The sequence below is a fragment of the Centropristis striata genome, chromosome 2, assembly GCF_030273125.1.
Source record: "Centropristis striata isolate RG_2023a ecotype Rhode Island chromosome 2, C.striata_1.0, whole genome shotgun sequence".
In the NCBI taxonomy this organism is placed as follows: domain Eukaryota; kingdom Metazoa; phylum Chordata; class Actinopteri; order Perciformes; family Serranidae; genus Centropristis; species Centropristis striata.
The window spans coordinates 25,661,683-25,689,211 of NC_081518.1; the positions used below are offsets into that span (position 1 = coordinate 25,661,683).

Consider the following 27,529-nt stretch of genomic DNA (forward strand, 5'->3'; position numbering starts at 1 on the left):
CCACATGTCTGTTGTAGAAATTGAACTTAGGTAGCCTCGTACTCCAAACTGCTGTAGCTCGTGTCTGAGCCCAAGTTTGCTGGTATAAACACAAACTCATTTAAAATGCATTGTAGCGTGAATACGGAGGTGTTGTGTTTCTGATTATGCATGTGCTCTATCTCACTGTATTGTCCCACATTTGTGTCCTCACACTATTCACAGACACCACCTGTTGTTCTGCCACCAAACTCCTTATCAACAAATCAGCATGAAGCCTGTCTGACTGCACTGACAGCCACAGTCGCCCCGGAGTCCTTCAGGGATTTTCAATATATGCTAATGAAAAGCTTTTCCTGTAATAGTTCTGGCTTTTCATGCACTGTAATAAGGTTTATTGAGCACACATGACGGTTGGCAATCAAATAACCTGCACTATGTGGGACAAACAATAGTACAGTAACATTTCAAATGACATTCTTGCCATTTTCCCAAGACCAGTGACAAATCCCAGTTGCTGGGTTTTATGGATCGAGTTTGACATTTATGTTACGTTAAATGGTATTTATCACCCCTGCTGAGAGAGTCAAGATTAAAATGAGAACCTCTGCGGCATACAAATGCCACACACGTTCACCAGAACAATGAAATAATGTATCTGGTTTAGAAATCATCGTGTCCACATGAAATTGAGTGGAAAAACAAGGCTTCCAAAAATCAGCATCAAGATTGTTACAAGCACCTTACTCAAAAAGAATAGGTTTTTAAAAAAATATTTATTGTTGCATCTGTTGTGCAGAAACCACCAAAAGCACACACGAAGCAGAAGGCAAAAATGTGGTTAAGTATGCCAATAGGTATGGGAAATGGGATTCAAGTCAATGTATTTTTCAGACAGGATTTTTGCTTGAGGAAAATGTTTTTGTCTGCACATTAGAAGCTGCAATAACTATTTCATTTTGCATGCAAGGTTCTTCTTTTATTCATCGGTTGAGAATGTTGCATTGAAAATATAAAACTACTGCACATACAAAGACAATTGTTTCTCCAATAAAATGTTTAGACTATTAGGCTTGTTATGTCCGATCAACAGTCAAAAACACTTCAGTCTGCCACTGTTGCATAGACTACTAAATAGACTGTATTATTGACATTTGGAAAAGATGTCAATGGTACCTAGAGGAGAAATCTTAATGACTTTGGTGGTCCCCTAACTTTTCCTCTAGTGCCACCATGAGTGCCACCAAATTGGATGTCTTGCCACAAAGTTTTGTGCAAACATTAACTGCCCCCTTGGGATGAAGTGTAATAACTTTGGTGATTTTCTGTCATTTCATTCAGCCCTAATATAATTTTGAACAGCTATTGAGAATATCACCAGATGATTTTTTGATCAAATAGAAGTGTTTATTTTCACAGTATATTTACGTGATTTCCAACTCAGTTCCTAAGCGTTCAGACTTATATTAATTTAGATCATATACAGTACATGTATTATGAAAAATGAATAACATGCGTATATTTAATTGAACTTTATTAGCTTCTCTTGTATTATTTGTTACATTTACAACTACAAAGATCTTTGCAATTCTGGTGTGCCTTCTTGCATGAGCACCTTATAAGATGGTGATGATGGTAAACATTACCTGCTGAACATAAGCATGTTAGCGTCGCTGTAGAGATTTTTTTTTGTTTTTGACAAATAATTGATCTTCATTGAAATTGTTATTATATGTTATTATATATGTCGTGTAAAGTTAATAAATGGGCATTCCATTTAATCACTACATGATTTATCTTCTAGACAAAATAATCTTTGCATTCATGTTTCATTTAGAACAGTTATTAGTCAAGCATCTGGCTAATGCTACGCTTCATTTTCCTACTTTATTCCATCCATTTAAAAATCAGCAAATAGAGCTAGAGATAGCTGATTTGTTTGGCTTAAAAATACATTAAATAGTTAAAGAAATATTGCATTCAGCACAGTGAAATAGTAATGCACAGATGCTGTTATACTCCTTTTAACTAAAAACCTAAATTCTGCACCAGGATGTTTTTTTAACCATTCCCAGGGGCTGTGGCGGTGACTGAAAGGCTCCAACATGAACCTTGATGTTATCATGCCCTGCTTGTGGATGTGAGTCAACTGGCAAGGCTTAGTTTACAGTTCCCGAGGGTACATACCTGGTATGAGGTCACCAGCATCCATGAATCTTTTCCTTTTTGTCCTCCAGATATCTTGATGACCTCTCTCAAGGACACACGATGCTTTAAAACCGCCTTTTCAGGATAAAAAAAAAAAAACAGAAAGCAAGACGAGACATTGGCTTACCAATCTCTCTCTCTCACACACACATACAGAATTCAGTCTTTTGTAACGTACGGTAGCCCATGGCAGCGGTTTTCCATCTGCAGCCGGTGTTTGAACCTCTGTCTGGCTGCTAAACACAAGCCACAGGCCTGCACCAGCAAGACATGCTGAGCTCATGATAAAAGGATTGCGATAAACAAAGATATCAGTCTGAAATGATAAGCATACGGGCTATTAAAACAGGCAGGCAGTGGAAAGTAGGTAGTTGCTCACTGCAGGAATTAATGCCTCAGCGTATCATGCAGCATGTGCTGCAATCAGAGAGCCTCGGATGGAGCACTGCCATGCTAAACTAACTTTGTATGACACAAGAGAAATATAATGGGAGACAGGTTTTCTATCAAAGTTAAAAAGTCTTTAAGCCTTGATGGGTGGCCAGCTGAAAACTGTTTTAAAAATGTCACTGCAAAAAGGAGCCTCTGTGCCAGTTTATAAGGAGCAGTGTTCATTTATGGTGGGAGCCTTAATATACAGCCTCAATGTAAACTTTAATTTAACCAGCACTGCTCCTGCTGGTTAAATTAAAGACACTAAATCAACATGTTTTTTTCTAGCACTGACACAGTCACAAGCATTCAGTAGAGGCTGCTTTTATCTTTTTTATTTCATTTCTAAATAAGCCAACTGAATGTTGCATAGGGATGTTTTCTTTCTTTCTGTTTTATATCATTATATACATTTATCATTTAAGTATTCTCAGGGGTGGTGACAGTAACATGAACATGACCTTCGATGTTGGCAAGCCCTCTGCTTGGGTATGTGAGTCAACCAGTGTGGACTAGTTTATAGTTCCCCAGGGTGTTTCGCTAGAAGATGAAGAAATGTGACTTCGAATTTTTACACACACACACACACACACACACACAATAAAAGGAAAAAGGTATATGTTGTTTTTATTCTGTACCATGGATATGAATTGCTACGCAGGTAGATCACTCAGTAGCCACGCCCTAAAGCAGGGGTTGGCAACCTTTACTAACAAAAGAGCCACTGTTGGCCAGAAAAAAAGAGAAAAAATGTTGGAATGGAGCCGCAAAACTTATTTTGAGCCTTACAATGAAGATAAAACAGCCTACTAAGTCTAAATTAGCCTACCAACATTACTAATAGGTCATAATGAGCATTTATTAATATGATTTTGTCAGAATGCAGCAAGGGCCAAAGTGCCAATGAGAGGATGGACACAGAAGAAATATCTCAGGAGATTTGGAGGCTAGCTAGGGAAAGCCAAAGCTAGATTGGACATTGTCAAAATTTAGAGATCAAGGCAAGGCAAGTTTATTTGAAAAGCACCTTTCAACAACAGGGTAATTCAAAGTGCTTTACACAAAATATTAAAAGTGTTTAAAAGAGACATATATACATTTTGTATGTCTCTGAATTTTATATTATAAAATGACAATCAAATATAAAAATGTAAGACTAAAAGCGAACAGATAAAATATTTAGGAAAAGTACATTCAAATATAAAATTTTAAAATTGAAAGCGAGCTTATAAAATATTTTTTTCAATTTCAAATATCAAAGGAGTAAAATTTACAGTGCAGAAAAGGCAGTGGCAAACAGGAAAGTCTTCAGTCTTGATTTAAAAGAGTTTTCTGGGAGTTGGTTCCAGATATGTGGTGCATAAAAACGGAAAGCTGCCTCTCTGTGTTTAGTTCTGACTCTGGGAACACGGATCAGAAATGTGTTTCGGACCTAAACCATTCAGTGCTTTGTAGACCAACAATAGTATTTTTAAATCAATTATTTGACAGACAGGAATCCAGTTAAGGCGCTGGGCAGTAAAGTGTACATCTTAGTGAAACATTTAAACATTTTTTGAATGCTGTAATATTAAAATGCTGTATGTTTTTGTCACAGCCACAGGGAGCTACTGCAGATGGCCCAAATAGCCATATGAGGCTCTGGAGCTGCAGGTTCCCTACCCCTGCCATAAAACATACCCTCCTTTGTCGTCTATTTGACTCTAAATGGGACCATAACTTACAAAATGAACATCATGCTGTATTGAAGATGACTTGAAACTAACGATTGTGACCATAATGTCATTACCAGAATGTTTTTTGAGGTAATAAATCAAGTCAGAAGTAGGGTCATTGTCTTTATTAATTAGAGCGATTATAGAGTCGCCTTCTGCTGGCCGTTAAAAAGAATGCAGGTTAAGACACTACTCAGACTCAGTGCATTTTTTTTTACACAATCTATGTAACTATGTAACTTGGGATGGGTGTCACAGGCAGACTGGCATCGGATAGTATTGAGGGACAGACATTGAAGGTTTTGATATCTTATGGAATTGAGTCACAGTAACGGGAAAATACAGAATATTTCCTGTCTTTTCCTTATATATTTGAGGGCAGTTAATCACATACTGACGCAGCTTTTTTGTTTATTGTCATAATCACTTTCATTCAGTGCACTTAATTTCACATATACTGCCTAAACGGGCATGCTCAGCATCCATAACCTTCATTAAATATGTTCACTGAATGGAAAACAAACAATGCAGCGGGGCGTTCAGAATGATCATCTTCCTTTCATCTTTTCTTTTTGTCTCCAGATCAAATTTCTAAAAGTGGAGATGGAGAAGAAAACCAAAATCATCAAGGATTTACAGCAAGAGGTGAGTCATCAGAGTATTATTTAAGGCTGGTTTGAATTCTGCACCATGAATTCTCAGTTTATGGCATCATGAGGTTTATATGTAACCATAAAGGAAGGATTTACTCTAATTTACTGATCAAGAACCCACTCCTCCTGCTTTGTCTGCTTCTACTTCATTTAGTGATTTTCTGTTTGCCAAATGCCTTAAATCTTTAGAGGAAGGGGAAGGCTTGTTCCTTTCAATCAAAGATGGACATACACTGGCATAAATATATCTGCTTTACTGAGTACTTTGTAAACACTGGAGTCTGTCTTTGATCGTGATTGTGATCGTGACTGTCGTGGCATGTGTTGGCTGAGAAATTGGTCTCTCTTCTTCTGCCTCTTCTGCGATGGATTTCTCTCTGCATGATTGTTGAACATCAGTGCAAAATAGTTCTTCTAAAAAGAAGTGGGTTTTTTTTCTCTTTGATTCTGAAAGGCTGACACCAAAGTCTGACATTTACCGCTGATGCCTCAGACAGCAGGAAAGAAAAAAAAATAGGAAAAGTTCTGCTAGCAAACACCATTGTAGCTGTACTGAAAATATGTGACACCATATTATCTACCGTTTGGCTTGTTATCTGTAGGAATAAAAAAATAAGTGAAAAAATAAAAAACGAATAAAGTGCACTTACAAAACAGCATCAAAACAACACCGGCCCAATAAATGCAGTAGCTGCCTTTAAAAATGTTTTAAGTTAGATGTTTCCACAATCTTCAGCGATGGAAGACTAATAGGACGACAAGTGAAACAAAAGCATGCAGCACCAGCTTCCTAATAGATTTTACTGAATTTTATAGATATGGAGGAGCCTTCACTCAGTTCACGCTTTAAACGTGAAAAGTGCTGCTTCACCACAGCACATGGCAGGTTTATACAGATAGCAAAATACGACTCATATTTACGTTTTAGACTGTCCTCTATCGCAAACTTGCTGACGTAGTAGTAATGCCCTGTACAATAACATCTATTGCACGTCTGTCCGTGTCTGTGAGGTCTAAGGACAGAGGGTGTCGTATCATGTACAGTCTGTAAAGCCCTTTGAGGCAAGTCTGTGATATGTGATTTTGGCCTATATAAATAAAATTGACTTGATTTGATCTGATGTGACACTCGGGGGTTGTGAGGGAGATGGATCGGTCGAATAAAAGGCGGACTTTCACCCAGGAGAACTGAGTTGTGTCCCGTGTGAAAACAAACGTAAACAATTATTTAAATAACTTCCATGGCTCACAGTTTGTGAATCACAGAAGTTATGTAAGCGCTTCCTAGGCAGAGTACACGTGCACAAATATGTCTCGCCATGAGGACAAAAAAACCCCCTCCTCCGCTGCTTATTAGGATTATAATTAAACTGTAATATTGTTACATGAAGTTTTCTCTTCGACACAGAGCCGCAGATATGACATCACTTCCTGTTCCACCAGCTCCAGTCCTGACTTAAAAAAATCTCCAAAAATTGTTTAGCATAAAAAGAAACTCATTATCCTCATTTTGAACTTACCAACAGTCCTTGAACGGATCATCAGTTACAAAAAAAGTGACCAAAACAAAGCTTAAAATTGTGATATTTCTGTCACTTTTTCATTTCCAGTATTCATGTACATTTATTTACAGCATAACCTGTCTTTATAATGCTAAACCCGGAAGTTTTTTGTCCTAAACCTAGGTCAGTGGTTTTATAGCATAAACTCACAGAAATGTATGTATGATGACGTGTGTGTTATTTTTAGAACGCTCCACTGTACCGAGAGCCGCTTTTGTCAAAAGGTCATACGTGTTGTTATGGATGGTATTGACAAACGGTTTATTATGTCGTTTGGGTTGGAGATCTTGTTGATTTCCTGCTATTTTTGGACCCAGATTGACTACAATTTCACTAGAAATTAAAATACAAACCTGAGCTCATTTAACTGCATTTATTAATCTTGTCATCTGGAACCTTAATATACGACAAAAAACATATATTTTACCCTTAGTTCGATATAAACTTTTTTCCATAATAGCTTTAAATATCTTTGCTATTAAAGTTATATGCAATGTTTCCCTTTTTATAATTAAAATCTGATAATACCCTGTAATCACACAATATGATAACAGCAGATATTTTTTCTCTGTTGTTTCTCACTGCAGACAGGCAATTTCGTTACATCACAAGATCATGAAAAATGATGATGAAGAGATTATAAAAATTGCAACACAATATTGCTCACTGCTGCACTGAGGAGACTGATTTTTGCCAGATGTTCAAATTAATTTGAGACCAATTTTGAGTAAACTCCGCTTTGGTAACATGATCAAGTGCTTCAGGTGAAGAACCAAACAATGACATCATGACACCAATTTACTGCCATCAAAGTGTTTAGAGAGGGAGCTGCCAGAGTGCCAAAGGTTTTTGTGGATTTGTCAGACGTGTGTACTGTAAAAACATCACAGAAGATCACAAAAGATAAGAGGATCAGATGAATGTTTTTCTCATGCCCTGCTCGGGGATATTGTGGTATGTTTCTGTCAAAGTTGATCAAAATGAAGGACAATTGAAGTCAAACCTGGAGATAAAAAGGTTTAACATGTAATTCTACAATGTGCGGTTTGATCTTAAATCTCTCAAATGCAGAGAAAAGAAGAATATGTACTTAATTCAACACGTTTCTTAGACCTCAAGGACACAAAATGTGAGGCAAACTGAATGTAAGCAGAACCTTTGTTTGTTAACAAGAAAAACTACTTTAAACTTCAAAAGTTATCCATTGTGTTGCTGGGTAGGGGTCTAAAATAGTCACCACTCCGAGCAGCCAACGAGAGGTCCCCAGCAATCGTGTAAGAATCACTTTAATCAGCTGAAATTATTCCATTTGTTTCAACTCTCAAGTTCTTTATTGTCATTTTCCAACAAGAGAAGCAGTCATTGGCTATGAAAGTGCCAAAGACACAGCCATTTCAGTGGTAACCAGAATCTAGAAATAAGTATACCGCTTTGATTTTCACTTGTGGTGTTACTGAAAGGATCTTACAGTGAAACATGGATATTTTTCACTATCTTGTTTTGTCCCTTGTCCGGTGCCATATCCTTTTCCTGGGAACCCACAAATCTGCCAACTCATGTTGCAAGTCGCAGATGCGTCTCGTCCACCTCCCCTTTGGACAGATTTCTAGCGGTGTCAGACGTGCCAGGCCAATCACAACCGTTTATCCAATATGGAGCGTGTTCAAGAGCATAAAGAGGAGCTTCTGAAACAACCGAGATGGCTGCAGCTGATGTGGAACTTTCTGTCAGAGTCACATCAGTACTGAATTTACAGAGCAGTGAACAATCAACTACATTCAAAGCTTTTCTTGAGATGTTTGCCTGCTGTACTTCTGACAGGATTCAGTAAAATGTCATGAAATACTACCTTAGAATTATTTTATCCCGCCCACTTTGTCACATTTTGATCATGGCCCTTGGTCATCAAAAATGAACTAAGAGGATCCAATTTACTGCCTTAGCAAATCTTCACGTGGTATGGCGATGTCAGGCAGCTGTATCATAGTATCAGTAGGTGTCATTGTAGAAGTATAGTGCATATACAGTAAATACTAGAGGTGGGGAAAAAATTGATACAGCATAGTATCTCGATTTTTTGCGCAGCAATATTATATCGATTCATGGTCGCCAAGTATCGATATTTAGCATTCCGAAGTTTTCTCGTTGTTTTTGTTTTTTTAAGGAGGCTGTATAGCGGGCTCACTTTTAGGAACAGGGGATACTGGGGATACTGGTATCATATGAAACTAGAAGATCTAAGGAATCTATAGGCATGTGCGTCAGGATATCTTGTCAGGAAGTTGTTGAAATAACGCTGCAAAGTTAGGATTTTTTATGTTTCATTCGAAAAAAATTTGGAGCAGTGAAGCTTAAGGTTGAGGAAAGTTTGAGAAAATGCTGCAGTTGTTGTCGTCCATACATGTTTGATATCAGTTCTTTGTTGGTCAGTCTGTGGGTTTGGCTCATTGTGGAGAAATGAAAAGGCTGAAGTGAGATGAATAGACTGAGAATTTTCTCTTATTTGACAAAACAATTATTGATTGAATTTAATTTTGTGGACACAAAATGCAGTTAAACAGTTAAATTGCAATATATTGTATCACAATACTCACCATATAGCAATAATATTGTATCGTGACTCAAGTATCAGGATAAAATCACATCATGGGACATTTGCTGATTCACATCTCTAATAAATACCCACTTTATTCATGAACATATGGTAGAAACACTAAAGAAAGTAATTTCACTGGACCCTGAATATCTATATTAGGAGATGTAGAAATGCTCAAAGAGTTAAATAATGATGTACAGAAATAAATCAACTAAATAAAAAAATATAATAATGAGAATAATATAACAATAATATCTATTTATAGAGCACTTTCGAAAAGACATGTTACAAAGTGCTTTACAAAGGCAAGTTAAAAACATAAAGACATAAAAATCAACAGATAAAAGTGAATGTTTGTGTATTAATACCAAGGCTGTTGAGTAAGAAAATTACAACAATTAAACAGCAATTAAAAGACAGTTCAAGGAAAGTTCAAGTTCAAGTAAAATCAGAAAAGGCTCTCTGATAAAAACATCACTGACTCGGCCAACCTGAGAACTATTTTGCAGGGGAAAAAATGTAGGTCAAGAATATTAAAGGGCAGCCAATGAAACAGATGAAACATGGGGTACGGGGTGTTAACCATAAAGGAAAATTGAGGATCACTAACAGTTATATCTACAGAAAAATAAATTGTTGTATGTGAACTGAAGCTTTGATGGATTGTTAGTATTAAGATAAGCTTGAGAGGAATATGTGTGAAATGTATTGGCATAAAAACAGAAAACTCAAAAAAGGAAATAGATAACAATAGTTTATGAAGTAAACAGGCCGTGAAACATTTTTCATTGTTAAATTCAAAAAATGATATCAAAAGTAGCAGCTTAATTTAGATGAATGTGTTGCAATGCGGTCTAATTTTTTATTGCATGCTTAACTTGGTGAGGGGTAATCAGAAGTAAATGTGGAGACACTTCCACAATCAATCAAGTGATTTTCACAGTGGGAGATTCCACATGTTGGCAACATTGTGAGGCAGATCTCTCTCACTGACTAAGTGACCCATGGAGGAGGCCACGATTTGACTTGTAATGAACAATTAGAGGTTCCTTTACTCTTAAACAACATCTTGATTTGGAAATGGAACAGGTACCGAGACTCCAACTGGGAGGCTTGAAAATGATCTTTGCTCTGATGTTTGTCACAAGCGGCTCAGATTTCCTGCTAAAGCTCATTACCAACAGTATTTCATCAATGCACACTCTAATCTTGCCAAAACAAAGAGCTGGCAAATAGTGTTGCCAACATTTTGCCCTGAATTAGAGTCAGCTGAAATGTAATTGAAGAGACTCAAATAAACAGTAGTTTTTGGTAGAATTGTTGTGTGAGTGGGTTTGGAGGTTAGCTACTGAGATTTATTCTGCAGGCAGGAGGCCGAGGCAAAGAGCAGGAGTACAAACGGGAAGCACCTTTTATAGACCCAGAGAGCTTCATTGTTGACATTTTGAGGTTTACCTCTTTCTATTCCAGATCTACATATCTTGTTCTCTCTCCAGGTTTAAGGGCATACATAATCACAAGGGGGTCATTTGTGGTCAACAGAAGTCTGGGAACTTCCCCGACATCTGCGACACTGTGACATTTAAGTCACAGCTACATGCAGAGAATCATGAGAATCGTTTCCCTGCATCTATTACACTTGTGAGTTAGAGACATTTCAGTGCACGCGGAAACTCAAAGGTCAGAAGTGTTTAAGGATTATCATTTTACTACCGCAGAGGCAACAATTCCCATTCAGACGCTAGGGTCTCAACATTGCACCTCGGAAGGGGAGTCATCTGATAAAATTATCGCTTGATGACATATATTATGTATCATTAAATGCCATCTTTCAAGGTATTACTGTAACCTTAATGTTTTTATTCTGCTGCTAGAAGTAACTGGATACTGGGATTTACATCCTGCCTATCTAACTCAAAGTCAGGAAACCTTTGCGCTTTGGCGCTTTGGACATGGTTAAAAATTGGTCGAGCGGCTGATTATGGGTAAAAACACATGCAGGAATTTCTACAGTTCAGTCTATTATTAGTTACTGGTCGTTCGAACTGCCTGGTTCCAGTGGTGGAGAGTAACTTAGTACATATACTCAAGTACTGTACTTAAGTACAAATTTGAGGTACTTTTACTTTACTTGAATATTTCCATTTTATATAACTTTATACTTCTACTTCACTACATTGTGAGGCAAATATTGTATTGTTACAATACTAATTACAACTTTAGTTACTTTTCAGGTCATGATTCAACATAAAAAAACATTGATCATTTTATTAAACCTCATAAGGGTATATTAAGCAGTTAAAATTAGCCCTATCTTGAAAAAAAAGCAAAATGAAGGACCTACCTTGAGAAAATTCAAAGCTGCTCATATAAATGAATCAATGCAAATGTTCTTATAATACATTTCTAATATATAAAACAATCTGAGTGTGTCCATTCTGCATCACAAATACTTTTACTTTTGATACTTTAAGGACATTTTGATGCTGATACTTTTGTACTTTTACTTCAGTAAGTTTTGAATGCAGGACTTTTTCTTCTAGTGGAGTAATTCCACAGTGTGGTACTAGTACTTTTACTTAAGTAAGGGATCTGTGTACTTCTTTCGCCACTTTTACTGTACTGAGGACGGTCCCTGAGCAGAAATGTGCATAATTTGGCGAAACTGTTCATCAATGAGTTGATTGAACTTGCAAGCTGCGCTTGCTGTGGAGTTGAATTGCGTCATACTGAGAGATGTTTCTAATATTTTGTCCACTAGATTTGTATCAGTAAAGGATGACTTAATATTAGAAACATCTGTCAGTATAACATTAAATGGCAAAAACTGTAAATTGTAAGCTTTATGATTTATTTTCAGGATTGTTTCATTGGGCCACATTAATTAAGATACACTTAATTAATGTGTACCAGCCACTTTATTAGAGACAACTGTTCAACTGCTTGTTAACGCAAATAAGTCTATCACATAACTAAGTCAAACACATGGCAGCAACTCAATGCATTTAGACATGTAGACAAGCTGAAGCTGCAGAAGACGAGCTGCTGAAGTTCAAACTGAGCATCAGAATGGGGAATAAAGGTGATTTAAGTGACTTTGAATGTGGCATGGTGGCTAGTTTGAGTGTTTCACAGACTGCTGATCTAACAACCATCTCCAGGGTTTACAGAGAATGGTCCGAAAAAGAGAAAATATCCAGTGAGTGGCAGTTCTCTGGGCTAAAATGCCTTGTTGATGCCCGAGGTCAGAGGAGAATGCTCAGACTGGTTGGAGATGGTAGAAAGGCAACAATAACACAAATAACCACTTGGTACAACCAAGGTATACAGAAAAAAATGAACATAGAACACGTCCAACCTTGAAGCAGATGAAGACAACACTGGCCACTTTATTAGGTACATCTTGCTAGTGAATAAAGTGGCCAGTGAGTTTATCTTGTTATAGTATAACATCAGTGCTCAGAATTGTGATTTTAACTGGCTACACAACTTCCTAATGGAGCTGAAATGAACATCTGTAAAGTGAACCATATCCTTTGTTTACACCAGCATCCAAAATGTGTTTTTATGTTGCACATCACTGTGAATTGTGTTGTGGTGTCAGCGGGGAAGCTTTACGGCTGCAATTCACTGCAAAGTCATTATCAATGATTTGCTTTCAGAGCTTATTATGAGTATTTTGAGGGAGAATGATTTACAGACTGACTTGGATCCTGCTGGGATTCATCAGGTTCTCACAGAGCATTGTAATAGACAGCTTTGCCACACACTCAGCTTCTTGCTGCTGATGCTGATGTTTTTTAGTCTAAAATGGCTTCCCATCATTGTCTTTTTCCCTTCATATCTTCCTGATGTAATTTCACCGGCTAAACGGCAGAAAAAACCCACCATGCATCAGGGCATTTCCTGGATCTCTCAGTGATGCTCTTACCGGAAAAAAGTGAGGAGAAAGTGAAGTAGGCAGAAAATGGAAACTAATGTGTGTGTTCAACAGGACAAAGACAAAACAGATGAAAACACTGATAGACTTTAAGATCTGGGAAGTCATGCAGTCATTCTTTTAATTAGAATTACAGCTGATTGATGCTATAAAGTTACTTGTTAATGATCTTCAGAAAGTGATAAAATGCAAACGTTAAAAAGTTGTGAGAACTCATTTTTAAAACAGTCAGTTTCACTGGAATTGAAAGTGCTTCAATTTTTAACAAAAGCACAGAAGAACAGATAAAATGAGAGAAGATCACATATTCCAAAGGTAGCGTGTACTCTGTGTGCATTAGACACTAAATCAACTGTATTTTTCATAATATTTCGGCAGTAAGTGCCTTGATTTTCTGTCTTATGAGAAAAATAACTGAAAGTAATTACCCATTTCCTTTTTATATCTCCACAAGACACACTAAGCTGCATGGCATTATGGCCTTGAAGAATAAATGTCATCCCCGCTCCTCTACCAGTATATTACTCAACAACTGCATAGCCACTGCGACACAAAGACACTTTCAGCACCGTCAGGACTCCATCAGAGCTAATTTCACACATCTGATCACTGACATGCATTAAGAGAAAAAAGTGTTCCGGGAAGGAAAAAAAACAGAGGGTTAAGTGAAATGGAGTGAGACGAGCGATGGCGTGTGATGTCATATTTTGAGCAGGGAACAGACAGGTGATGTACAGCCTGATCGATTGCACTCACATATCGGAGACAGCAGACCCGACTTGTTACGCAACAGTGACAGAGGACTTGACATCCAGCGAGAGTGACATTGTTTACTGGGAGTGAAAGAGGTCTAGTTAGATGGCACTGATAGATAAAAGTGCAGTTAAATGTAATGACAGTTCACAATTATCTTTTTTTATTGATATTATTTTTTACTGACAGTGTAATAGTTGCAGCTGCATGTGTGATTGGTGTGGTAAGCTAAAAAGAAAATAATTATCTAGAGTAACCAATCCCCATCATTCAAATGAGTTCCCACTGTGGACTCTCCTTGAAATTGACAATATAGGGCGTTTGTACAGCCAACAAGTTCTCCAACATAAATTGCAGAAGAGGTCATGTGTCTGTACTACAAATTCCAGCATGTAGTTACGTATATTGGCTCGCATTTCATGGCACATAGGTACGTATCACGGCTCGCGGTACAGTGGCACGTTCTAAAAATAGCACACATGTACGGTCTGCAGTTGTATAAAAAGGCTGCAGTTTCTGTGGACTTATGTTGTAAAACCACTGACCTTAGGTCTAGGGCAAAAATGTTCCTGGTAAGGCGTTATAAAAGACAGTTTAAACAGTAAATAAATGTACGTAAATGCCAGAATTGAAGTAGTTACAAGGGTCACGTGACTGCCACAAGTTACGTAAAAAACGTAAGTTATGTTCAAAAATGGGATTCACGTAACTTACGTTAAAAATGTTTTACTTTTGTTTTCACGCGGGATGCGGACCAGCTCTTCTGGGTAAAAAGTCCACCGTTTGTTCGACCCATCTGCCACCCCATCCTCCAGCCAAAGGTGTAAATCCACCGTTTTAAATTAGTAGTAGCGTCAAACGCTACTACGTCAGCAAGATGGTGACTCATTGCAGTGGTTGGTGAAAAACGTCAATATCGCTAGTATTTCATTGCCTTTACACATCAATATTTTTTTTGACGGGAGAACAGGCTGTACAGGCAGCAAAATTCGACTCATATTTACATTTAAGACTGTCCTCCGCCGTCATCTTGCTGATGTAGTAGTAAAGATTGTTGGTGATTTAAATGGTGGATGTCACTGTTGGCGGACTTTCACTGAGGAGAACAGGGTTTGTGTCCTGTGTGAAAACAAAAGTAAACTATTTTTTACCTAACTTACTTTTTTTTACCTAACTTCCGTGGCTCCCGTCACACTTGCAACTACTTCACTTCCGGCATTTATGTAAATTTATTTACTGTTTAAACAGTCTTTTATAACTCCTAAGCATGGGTACTCCTTTTTTGTCAGGTCAGTGGTTTTGCAGCCTAAATACACAGAAACTGCAGCCTTTTTTTTTTACAACCATAAACCGTGCACACATATGAAAAATTACATGTGCACTATTTTCAGAACCTTCCGCAAGTTGCTTTTGACAAATGCTCATATATGTCGTATGGGTTATATTGACAACAATCTATTCTCGTCGTTTATGTTGGAGATCTTCTCTGACTTTGTGGTTTCATGTATAAACTTCTTAATAATAAGAAGAAGAATTTAAGAAACATTTGTAGCAGTGGTTTCCTTTTTAATTAGCTTGTGACTGTTAAAATAAAACATTGTCCACTGGCCATCCTTGGTTGCAGGTCTGCGGTGGTCAACAAACTGTTAAGAGTTAGCCACTCAGACATTTTCTATTCCCAGATTTATTTATTTGAACATGTTTTACATGAGGATTTTTTTTTTTAATTCAAGCAAATTTGTCTGCCTTCATATGTCTTCAATAATCTCATTATCCCAAGATTTACCTTGTGGTCCTTTGGAGTGGTGCCGGGTTGGGAATAGGGATGCACAGATATGACATTTACAGTCAGTAAAGGAGTACAGATCCGATATGAGATACGATAATTAATAAGCTGAATGCATCATTGTGTAACTGTGATCATTCTTTTATGCATAAGGCAACATCAGGCTTGATAAACATTTCTTTATTTTCTTTGTTAAACAAAATGTAAACATATAAATGAATTAATATCGTTTTTTTTATTATTAACTATCAAAATAATACAATGTAAATTGTATTTTTTTCCACTTTATTTAAGTCAATGTTATTACAATAAAGTAGAAAAAAGGCTGCTATGATAGCCCCCAGAGCACGTGGAAACAGATCTGTGCAGTTCAAACTGAGTCAGACATGTATTTGTTTTGTGTGCTCAATACTAAAAGTAAACACCCAAGACCTTATTGTGAACTGAGCATGAAATCTAAAAGAAATCATATGATGTGGAATCAAATTAAGTGACCAATATATTCCTTCTTTGTGAGTTGGATAATGAAAAGTTGCATTATTGTGACTTGTTTTTGTCTCCTTTCAAAAGGTGAGCTAACAGTCAAACTACAAGCTTAATTGATTTTTTTCTTGATGAGACATGATGTACAAAACATCAAACCACAGTTTATTCCGCATTTTCTACTGGAAGTCCAGATGCTGAGATGGTACGGGCACTTCATTGAGATGCAAATAAAATCAGAGCAACAAATCCATGTGTCTCCGGTTGCTATGGCAACATGCAAACACAGCAGACAATGCATTAAGTAGCACATGAATCCATACAATACAGGCATATAATTGAGCCAGATGAGCCCCGAAACAACCTGAACTGCAAATACAACAGAGCAGCTTCTGACTGTCAATCAAGCATCAAAGTCTACATGCAGATGAGAGCAGTGTCCCTCAGACAGAGAGACGGATAGAAGAAGACATATTTTAATAAAATAACAACAAAGGTGCAATCTGACAAGCAACTGATGCCAAGAGCTGATGGCAAGACTACCAACACTCTGTTTCTTTACAAATTCTAAGTTCCCTGTAGATTTATCTGCCTCTGCATCAGCTTCAATCATAACCAGAGACATTATGTTCTTTTGGTTGTCTGTCGGTCCCTTTCTCGAGAACATGATATCGCAGGAATGATTTGAGCTTTCACTTGGACTCTAAGAAGCAATGATTAGATTACAGTGTTAAAGATCAAGCTCACTGTGACGTTATATAACACATTAGCCCCACAAAAGTGCAGCTAAAGTGCCATAACAAGCTCTGCCAGCATTCCGCCTTTTTCACAGACGTACTACATTCAAACTGATTCCACAATATTGGTGTCGATTCACATTGTCCAGCATTGTGGAACGAAGTTGGAGGCCGTGTAAGAGAACAGTGCAGCACAGTAGCACCGCTGTCCCAATATGCGGCAGCAGCAGGGAGTGCATCCAAAACAATAATGGCTGAAGAACTGCTCGTCGTGCTGTTTCTCGCTGTAGAGATTCTACAAACTCAAACTAAGTTGTTCTTCATTTTGCTGAACATGATTCGATTACTTTCTGACTCAAGTGAAGGGCATATAGGTTCTTTGCGGCAACTTCCATATTTGAGTCATTGTCTGCTGTCATGGCCACAACTTTGTGTTATAGCCATAGTTATATCAGAATCAGTTTTATAAGCTTTTATTTGACTTTTTGTCTCTATCAATTAACTTAGAGATAAATAGACATATAGACATATAGAACAATCGGAAGAATAACATATAGAATTGTTTTGTTTTGTTGTTTTATTTGTAGTCATTTTACTCCGCCCACTGCCTACAAAAAGTATTCATCCCCCTTGGATGTTTCACCCTTTTGTTGCTTTTACACATGAAATCATGGTCAATAGAATTTGGCTTTTTTGACAAAAACTTGCATCAAAAATGTTTAATATCAAATTGAAAACTGAATTTAAAAAAAGAATGTAAATTAATTTAAAAAGATGTAGGGTAAAATATATGATTGCATAAATATTCACCCTCTTTAAAGTAACTGACCTAATTGAGCTAGTTGATGCCAGCATTGTCACAGTTAGTGAAATAGAGATCACCTGAGTGCAGTTGATGTGTGTCAAATGCCACACAAAAGAAAGAAAGAAAGAAAGAAAGAAAGAAAAACCCAAAACCTGACAAGAAATATAGAACATAGAACAAGAGCTACAAAGTCAATTCAAATCAGTTTTATTTCTATATTCTTATATCACAATTCAAAGATTTGCCTCAAGGTGCGTCACTGTCGGTAAAGGAACAACGTCCTCTATCCTGAGACTATCAACTCAGATGTGGAACAACTTGATCTTGTCCTTTATCTTCTCTCGGCAACAAGCTGCCAATCTGCCACAGCTCATTGCAGCGACGGTGAGAAGGGTTATCCAACATGGCTTTGATTTTCCTCCCCACCATCGTCTGCTCCACACTGTCCAACCAGATCACCTTCCTTAACTGCTTGTTGAGAGTGCTGACCTCCGAGCCTTGATGTCACACCACTGTGAAGAACAGAGCGCTGACAGAAGATCTGCAGGAGCCTGTTGAAGGATCTGAGTGTCCTCCGGAGGAACACTCCACTCTGTCCCCTCCTGAAGAGGGCTTTGAGGTTTGGAGCCCTGTCCAGTTTTTTTATTGATTTGGACCCAAAGGTGCTTGTATGAGTCCACCCTTATCACTTCCTGTCCCTGGATGACAAATGGGACAGGGGGCCTCCTGTTCCTCTGGTCGTCCACCACCAACTCTCTATCAGTCCTCTATAAAAAAAAATTGTCTGTCAGTGAAGACAGCATGTCTTTCCCCGGAAATAATTAACTTAAATCATTCATGTCAGCCCATTTCCGCCAGTTATAAAAAATAAAAATAAAACTTGGATTTGTTAAGATTTTTTTTTGCCCATATTAAGTCAGAGTTATTATTGTTGTTGTTGTTGTTGTTATTACTATTATTGTTATTCATTTAAATAATTATGAATTATTATTAATAATAATAATAATAATAATAATAATAATAGTTTCAACTTTTTCATCTCAAAATTAAGACTTTTTATCTCTTAATTATGACTTTTATTATGGGCAAAAAAAAAAATCTTAACAAGGCCATGTTTTCATTTTTATTTTTATAACTGGCAAAAAAAAAGGTCTTTCATAGCATCTATTGCATCAAATAACAAGAATATGGATGTAAACTGCAACTTGACTGGTTGTCGAGCCAGTTATTGTAGTAGTAGTAGTAAAAGAATTATGAATAAGGCAATCATCATGATAATACAATTTTGATTAGCATTCAAACTTGAAAGTATTAAGTATTAAAATATTTTGTTTGAAAAATGTCCCTGGTTAGTTGAAGTTGACGGCGGATGTAAACAATGTATGCCCGGCTGCCCGTCCACTCTGCCCCCTCAGCGTCAGATCTGTTTCCAGGCACTTCTTTCACATAATCCTTTTCTATTTGTATCACTTTTCAAGCAAAGAGCATGTACTTTCATTTCATGACATCATGCTCATTTCACACAATTTCCAACACCAAAACGGCTCTGATCTCAGCACTCTCCCCGCACAGCATTGATTCTCCCTCCACTGAGATCAGGGGGGGAACCCAGAAAGCTTGTCAGTGAATCCTCGCTTTAGAAAACACACACACACACACACACACACACACACACACACAGACTTCAATTCATTTGACAGCTCACCGTTCAATCGAATGTGGCTCGGGGTGAGCCGGTGGGTTAACAGACCATAGACACGTCTCTTCTTCTCAATCAGTGTCAAAAACGTATTCAGGAGGAAATAAATGCACATTACTGTTGCCAATTCATATCAACAAACAACAGCCCAGTCGCCAGCCAAAAGTGTTGGCATTTTACGTTTCTGCAAATAACAGAGATGTAGATACTTTTGCCAAAAACAATGTAGGCATTGTACCTATGTATCTGCAAATCATAGATACCAACATACGCTAACGAGCAATGTTTTATTGTTGTCAGATGATTCAATATGATGTTTATTGCTGCATATGTTCCCCTTACTGCTGTTTGCATCCCATTGTTGGACGTTTTTTGTTCAAAAGTAGCAGTTTATTCTCCTGGTGTTGGACTGTTATTGATACCTAATCTTAAACGAGTGGTTTTGGTGCCTAACCTTTACCAACATGATTTTAGTCAAGACCTGACTTCCACTGCCAAACCTAAACTATCATAATATATATATATATATACATTTTCTACAGAAAAACATTTTTTTACAGAAATTAGATTTAATGAAACATGGCATTTTGAGTTGCTCCCACTTGTAGCCATGATTGTGCTGATTCCATAGAGCTGCAGGACTTACATATTGCAGTGAAATACAAGGTCACAGTAAGTAAAATGTAAAAAGAGAAAAAAATTGCCATGAAACAGCTTGTTGGGGTTCAGAGGGTTAAAGAGCACTTGTCAGATGTTTACAACATGTTGCTGTTGTCGCTTGTTTGCAGCATGTTGCACTGTAGTCAGATGTCAAACGAGTTGCAGAGGTGCAAAACTTCATATTCAACATATTTCTGGTTAAAAAATGAAGATATTTAACATTCTGTTGTTTTCAAAAACATACAATACAACATTTGTTCTGGTTTGATGAAACAACAGCTTCGACTAATACTGGTCTTTACTGTGGAGCAGGGTACAGATGAGAGGGAAATGGTTTTGTTGGAATCATGAAACCATTATTTATTATGTGCTGCATTAAATAAATGAGTCTGGAGCTTTAAGCTAAAATACTGAGTCAGTGTCTGCTTCTCTGACACTGACAGGAAGCTTGTTTCAATCTGCAACTGTCTCCTTCAGCCCTGCAGAACAGCTGCACTGCAATCTGGAAGAAACAAAACTATAGTTAAAGGAAAAAGCTAAATGGAATACTACTGGAGCCAAATAATTGTTGGATAAAGTTTAAGGTCTGATGAGTGATTTTTTTGCTCCATAGTGCAAACTAGGCAGTTTTGTCTTGCACAAAGAACAATATTTATTTGTCATTCATCCTTTTATTTCACTGTTGAATTAATTAAAAGCCTGTGTCTATAAAACACAAACACTTCGTAAATTGTTCTTCACATTTTCGGACTGCACAAACTTCTCACAGCTAATAAATAAAGAGACATAAAGTGTAAGGCAGAGGCCACATTTCAGGAGTAGTTTTGCAGTGACAGGGTTTAAAGTGAGAGTATGGAGGATTTGGGTGCCATGAGTGCTATGGTTAATACTTGCAGTGGATTTGAGTGTTTTTGTGATCTGGGTTAGGCTGCAAACTGTGTCATCTATAGCAGAGGCTGCTGTGCTGGAAATGTTTTCTGGCGTTGTGTCTTTGTTGATTCATTATCAGCAGGGCCTCTTATGCAAGGCATGACGTCAGGGTGAGTAACTCTGTGAAGCGCTCCCCATTCAGTTTTCTAATGTTGTGTTGTTTTTTTTAATTAGAAGTGATAACCCAAAGCCAGGGGATTGGCAAATACAGTAAGGCCTTATTAAATCCCTGTGTGAGAACTAAAAATAAGGTCTTCCATGGACAATGAGTTTGTACATAAACACAGAGAGCAGCCAGAGGAAAGAAGGCTATTTAGAGAATATTCAAATCTTACTCTACGGTAATCCTGCCGTGGCTTGTCTTTAATGAAATCTAGAGTGGCAGGTAAACCTGAAAGAGTGTGTTGGTTCAGCGTCTTGTACTAACAGGAGGGTGTGTTCCTTCAGGGAGTCAGGGGGGCGGCTTGTATTAAATCTGCATTTCCTCCCAATGCTGCCAAAGTGCTGTAATATGCAAAAAGACAAATTGCAGTTACCGTCTGTGAAATAGCCAATACAGCAATCTTCTTTTATTTACAGGTAATATTTCTCCCTTTCAGAACTTCCATATATTATTCTCACAGCCTGAGATTGTCCAATTAGTTTGAAACCATAAACCATTTTCTAACAATATTAGAAATCACAAAAACAAGTCTCTCATCTATTGTTGTGCCGTACAGCCGAGGGGATGCTCCATTTATAATGAATTGTTACGTCCAAAATGTCTCCACATTTAGCAGCACGAGCTGTTCCAAAATGTTCTTTGGTATACATAAAAACACCTGGGATGCTGTCACAGTCAAGATTTTTTGTCTTTTGTGATTCATTTTTTCTGTGCAGCTTCATATGTGCCAATCAGAGGGAAACAAACTTAGACTTTTTCCTGTCTATGGCAGCCAGCAGTTTACATAAACTATCACAGCCTGAAATATCCTGAAGCCTACAGATACAGATGAAAGTCTCCCTTTCTGTGCAGCTGTAAAAATTATATTAAGACTGCAGTAACTAAAAATAAATGCAGCTGTACTTGTCCCCTAATCACAGCAAGATTGAAACTTTCCAGATTTGGCGATGAGCTGGGCAAGACACAGTTAAAACTATTGTTTTAGACAACTAGGTCACATATAACAGTTTATTCAACAGCATTTAAATTACTATATTTCTCAGAAATGCAGGCTCTAACCACATGTATAATATAATCATTCAAATGCTTATAAATGTGACCTAGACATCTTAAATCCCACGCTTTTCAACCAAATTCAGTCGAGCTTTAACCTCAACGTCTAGACATCTTTTGACCTGCAAATGAGTTCAGCGCCTGCAGAGATGAAGTCAGATGTCGTTATTTACACAGTAGGAACTCTGATGCACAGCTTTGATGATCCCGAGTTATATATATTGTTGCGTTTTACAAGTCCTCAGAAAACTCTGAATCATATCGACCCTCAGCTCTGCAGCGAAAGCAAAGTAACAATCAGCCACAAACCCCTGCCATCAAGGAGATGCTTCTCTCTGAGCTTCACGTCAACTTGAAGTGAAAAATCATACTTCCTCATTTGCAGTGTGTGGGATGGCTGTCTGGGTAACTCAGCCACCTGCTGGTAGCTCCTACATTTATGCATAAGACTTAGAATTTCTTCTAGAAGTGGGATTAAATTTGTGTCACTCTCCACATTGTTTTGCACTTAATACAAAATTTTGACTCCGTGTGGCTTTCGTGGGCACTGACGCCGAACTCAAATCATAGAAACTTGTTTGAGGGAGGTAAAGACAGAGGCATGGTGTCATGCTGTCACTTAGCAGCGTTGCTTTATTCCTCACAGCCTGCCATGGCTATTGATTTCTGGCCCTCCGCTTCCAGACAAGTGACCGGTTTTCTGTGCTGTTCAGCTGTGACACTATAAAGTGCATGGTCCATTTTTTACAGAAATACATCCAAATGCTTCAAGATTGATGAAGGCAGTGCCTGCAGATATTTCTTTGACATGTTTTACAAAATTACATTTATTGTCACTAGTTGTTTTCATAACAAACACTGTGGCAGGACGTGCAATTTCAAAATGTCTTGACACCTTGAGACAGTGTCAAGATATCAGAGAACAGCCTCACACCACAAAAACAGCCTTATTGTAGAAAAGAAGAACTATTTATTGTGAAGCATTACATGTTTTCCTTTATCTTTAGTCTGATCGTCCTGTACCTTGGCTAATAATTCACTTCAAATATGCATTTTGTAATCCAATCACAATGTGCCATGTAATTAATTCTTATGTGGCTGTTGAATGATTAATCTAACAACACTAATATCATACAAATACATATGGCACCCTCTGAACCCCAAACAAGCTGTTTCAGTGTGTTTTTTGTATGCTCTTTTTACGTTTTACTCACTGTGGCCTTGTTTTTAACTACAATATATAACATATACATGAAATATTTAACTCTTACAGCTTTATGGAATCAACACAGTCATGGCTAGAATTGTGAACAACTCAAAATAATATAAATATAATGACAAAGATCATAAAATATATTTTTTATATATATTTTTTTAAATTGGGATAAAATGGAATTTATATGTAAAACAATTTTCCAAGTGCCCATGCATTATACAAATTAAACTATTTAGGCCAAACTATTGCATTTTTACAACCTCTCCTGTCCTCTCCTCTTGGCTCTGTGAAAACAGGCTGCAGTTCTGTCTGATTTTCAATGAATATTTGTCACTTGACCGTTCGTCTCAGCAGAATCAATCATAGCTTCACAGTGACGCTGAGGAGCAGAATTTAATGTTTTTAACAGGATCTAGTTATTCCAAACTGTTTATTTTGGCTTTGTTTGAAATGGGACATGTAGAATATTGTGCGGAAATATCAGCATTTTAAGCTTTGTTTTGGTTACTTTTTCGAATAGAAACTTTTGTAACTGTTCCAGGACTGTTGGGAAGTTCAAATTCCAACGATAATGACCATTTTTACATTTTCTTTCTGCGATATGTATTTTTTGGTCATCTGAAAAACATGGTTTGGTTCGGAGCATATTCTTACTTTTGACAAACTCTTCTCCTTCACTATATGGAGACTGTAGTGCAGACTATCTGGGTAAGACAGAATGTGCTGTAATTGGAGGAGACAAAAGATATAAAAGATGCAAAAAAAGCAGAAATGCAGAACATAAACAGGTGTTCAAGCACGCCGATGATGTGACTCTGTCCACCTGTTCTAACCTACAGGCTAATGTTCTTTTACCAAATTGAGAAACTGTGCAATTATGTCTTAATGTAACACAAAATCTCACAGGGAAAACAAACATTTACTTCCCTTTAAGCATAAGTTCTGAAAGGACTTCTCTCCCATTAGTATTTCTCACTACAATTACTGACAAAATAAATAAGAATTACAATTACAGAAAGTCTCTGGGCTTTAAGTTCAATGTGACTTTTCCCAACTTTTTAATCGATAAAACTGGTGGATAATTATCACAGTGTTTTGTTTGCATTTTCTAGTGTACTCAGGCTGAAGCCCCAATCGGACCAGATTAATATTCCAGGAAGATAAAATATGGCTGATAAAATATTAGCCATGGTCCTCTCTGCAAAGATGTATCTAATCCTGTGCAAATGTACCATGTCTGTGATGTGTGAAGGAAAGATTTCACTGCAAAAATCACCTGAAAAGCATCACTCAAGACAGTGGGCATCCACGGTGTGATAATGTTACCAATCAGAATGAGATTTCTTGGTTTTTCCACACTTTCCTCCTCAGATAATTATTGAAGCTCCATTAAAACTGTTTTAGTAGCATGCATACTGACTCAGCATGACTCTGCAATCCTGATATACTCATTTGAAATGCTGTTATTCATTTGAAACAGATATTTTCTTTTTATCATGTTTAAATCCACAACTGTCCATCCATCCATCCATCTATCCATCTATCTATCCATCTATCCATCTATCCATCCATCTATCCATCCATCTATCTAATCTATCTAATCTATCTATATATACATCTATACATCTATATATACATCTATCTGTGCATCTATACATCATTTATCCACCCATCCATCCAGTTATCTATCTATCTAGTTATAATAACCAATATTAAAAGACAATGTAAAAACAATGTGATCATGTCAGTGAGGTTGCTCATAATGATGGAGATACAGAGATTTGTCCCTGATTCTGCAGCTCCTCTTGGCTCTACTAAGCTTTATAATGAGTTTCAGCTCATTGTTTAGCTGTCTGGCACTAATTTTACTGTTCTGCTTCACTCTTACTGCTCTGTGTTGTTTTTGGCCTCAGCAGACAGCTGTTTTAATTGAAAAAAACTTTTAAAAACCCACTGTACGCTATCTAAGCACCAAACATAGTGAACATAGTGGAGCCTTAACAACTAAAGAGTCAGATATTATCTTCAGAATGTGGTGGAGACCAAAAAGAGAGTTAACAGAGAGAACATTAGACTTAACATTCACAAGGTCACTCCAAATGAATGATAATGTTGAAATACCAAAATAAGCTAGTTTAATTTTGTTGTTTTAGTATAAGTATATTTTTTTCCTCTTATTTTGCCCTCTGAAATTGTGCCTTTTACTTTCACAGTAAAGGAATAGAAAACTATTTTCTATTATACTGAATAGCTCAAGTTGTTAACACTAGCTAACTGATTGTATTGGTGATAGTTCTGGATGGTTGGCCAATATATTTTACCCCAAAATAGGTAATTCCATATCTCAATAACAGTATATATCAGAATCATTATTGCTAAGTAGGTTTTCACATACAATGAATTTGCTTTGGTGTAGTGGTCTGACCGTCGTCCCTCAAGAACGTCAATAGGGCTTTTGTACAGGCAGCAAAATATGACTCACATCTACGTTTTCGACTGTCCTCCACCGCCACCTTACTGATGTAGTTGTAATGACTGAAGGCGATGAGGAGTTTAAATGGTGGATGTCACACTCACGGTGGGATGGGTCAAACAAATTGCGGACTTTCCCCCAGGAGAACGGGGTTCGTGTCCCATGTGAAAACAAATGTAAATTACTTTTTACATTTTTTTTTACTTAACTTCCGTGGCTTACGTCACCCTTGTAACTACTTCACTTCCAGCATTTCGTTTTTTGCCCAAAACCTAGGTCAGTGGTTTTGTAGCCTAAATTCACAGAAACTGCAGCATTTTTTACAACCATGAACCATACGTGTATGTATAATGACGTTTGTGCTATTGTTAGAACGCTTCGTGGTACCGTGAGACACTTTTGACAGACGATCATATGTGTTGTTATGGTTGGCTCTGACAAACGGTCCATTCTGACGCTTAGATTGGGGATCTTGATGGTATTGCTGCAAAAGAATAAAGTACTAAATATGAATATATATTTAGGAACAAGAACAAGGGAGTCAAAAAAACAGAAGGATAAGGATATGAAGAGTAGAAAGAGTGAACATACAAATAATATTTCAAACATATAAACACAGATATAGTAGAAACAATATGATGATATTGCTTGTTTTCTGATAATTCAGTACATAAGTGCAGCCTATAGATCAGCATCTCTATGGTTCGCTCCAGTTTTGCTCCAATGTACAAGGATCAACAGTAATGCATCATCCATATGACTTCCAGTGTAACTGCACCCTCAAGTCTGAGCATAACTTCACCTACTACAACATTTAGACAAATGCTAAAAGTGGGCAAGAGTCTCAGAGAGAGCAAGGAGAGGATGAGGACTATGTCAGCTTTGGCCTTGCGTGCATTGACGTTATTCATGACACTACAGTTACATTATTTATTTTACAAGACCCAAAACATTTTTAGGTGAGCAGCACTACTTTAAATGCTGCCAAAATGCAGTTCTTAATAGAGATGATACAGGAAAAAATAAAAATGATCGACATTTTTCCATCGTTTACACAAGATATATTGTCTTATCGCCCAGTCCTAATTACTGATTATTATAAGTGACAACATAAAGTCAATGATGTTCATTCTTTATTTTCTCCTTGCAAATATTTTAGTGCACGTCATAAACACACCTTAGTTCTCAGTGAGATGTAGCATAATAAACATAATTACCACAGCTAGAAATAGTTGTCACATCTCTTGGCAACTTAATATAATAAATGAGTTTACTTTCCACGTGTTGTACCATGACATCTTCGTAAACGAATACATGAGACGGTTATTGAGTAGTAGGAAAGTATTCTAACTGTAAAATATGCACCTTTAATACACAGAAGTATTGCTCCATTCACCCCACCAGATATTATTGTTCTTCACCCTCTGAGGTGTAATAAATATTTCTCCTAATGGAACAAATTAAACAGAGGGGGACAGAATAACTCCTTGCTGCACCAGGGCAGAAGATTATTTTAAACCCCATTAGGCTTGATCAATCCTCACATCTACAGCTTATTGATTGTTTAGGAGGCTTTTAAACAACCATGTGAGCCCCAGATACTGATTAGCTATTACCACTGGACAGGTTTGTATCCAACACAGAGGCCCAAAAAATTACATTCCTGTTGGATAAATCAGCATACAA

At 37.3% G+C, this 27,529-nt stretch overlaps 1 protein-coding gene across 1 annotated transcript in view; it reads left to right on the forward strand.

The window, feature by feature from the left end:
* luzp2 (leucine zipper protein 2) overlaps positions 1-27,529 on the forward strand; it is a 196,366-nt gene that overhangs the window by 100,139 nt on the left and 68,698 nt on the right. Inside the window, exon 5 of the mRNA XM_059347564.1 lies at positions 4,917-4,979. Coding sequence (XP_059203547.1) covers positions 4,917-4,979 — 63 coding nt within the window. The remainder of the gene's footprint in view (positions 1-4,916; positions 4,980-27,529) is intronic.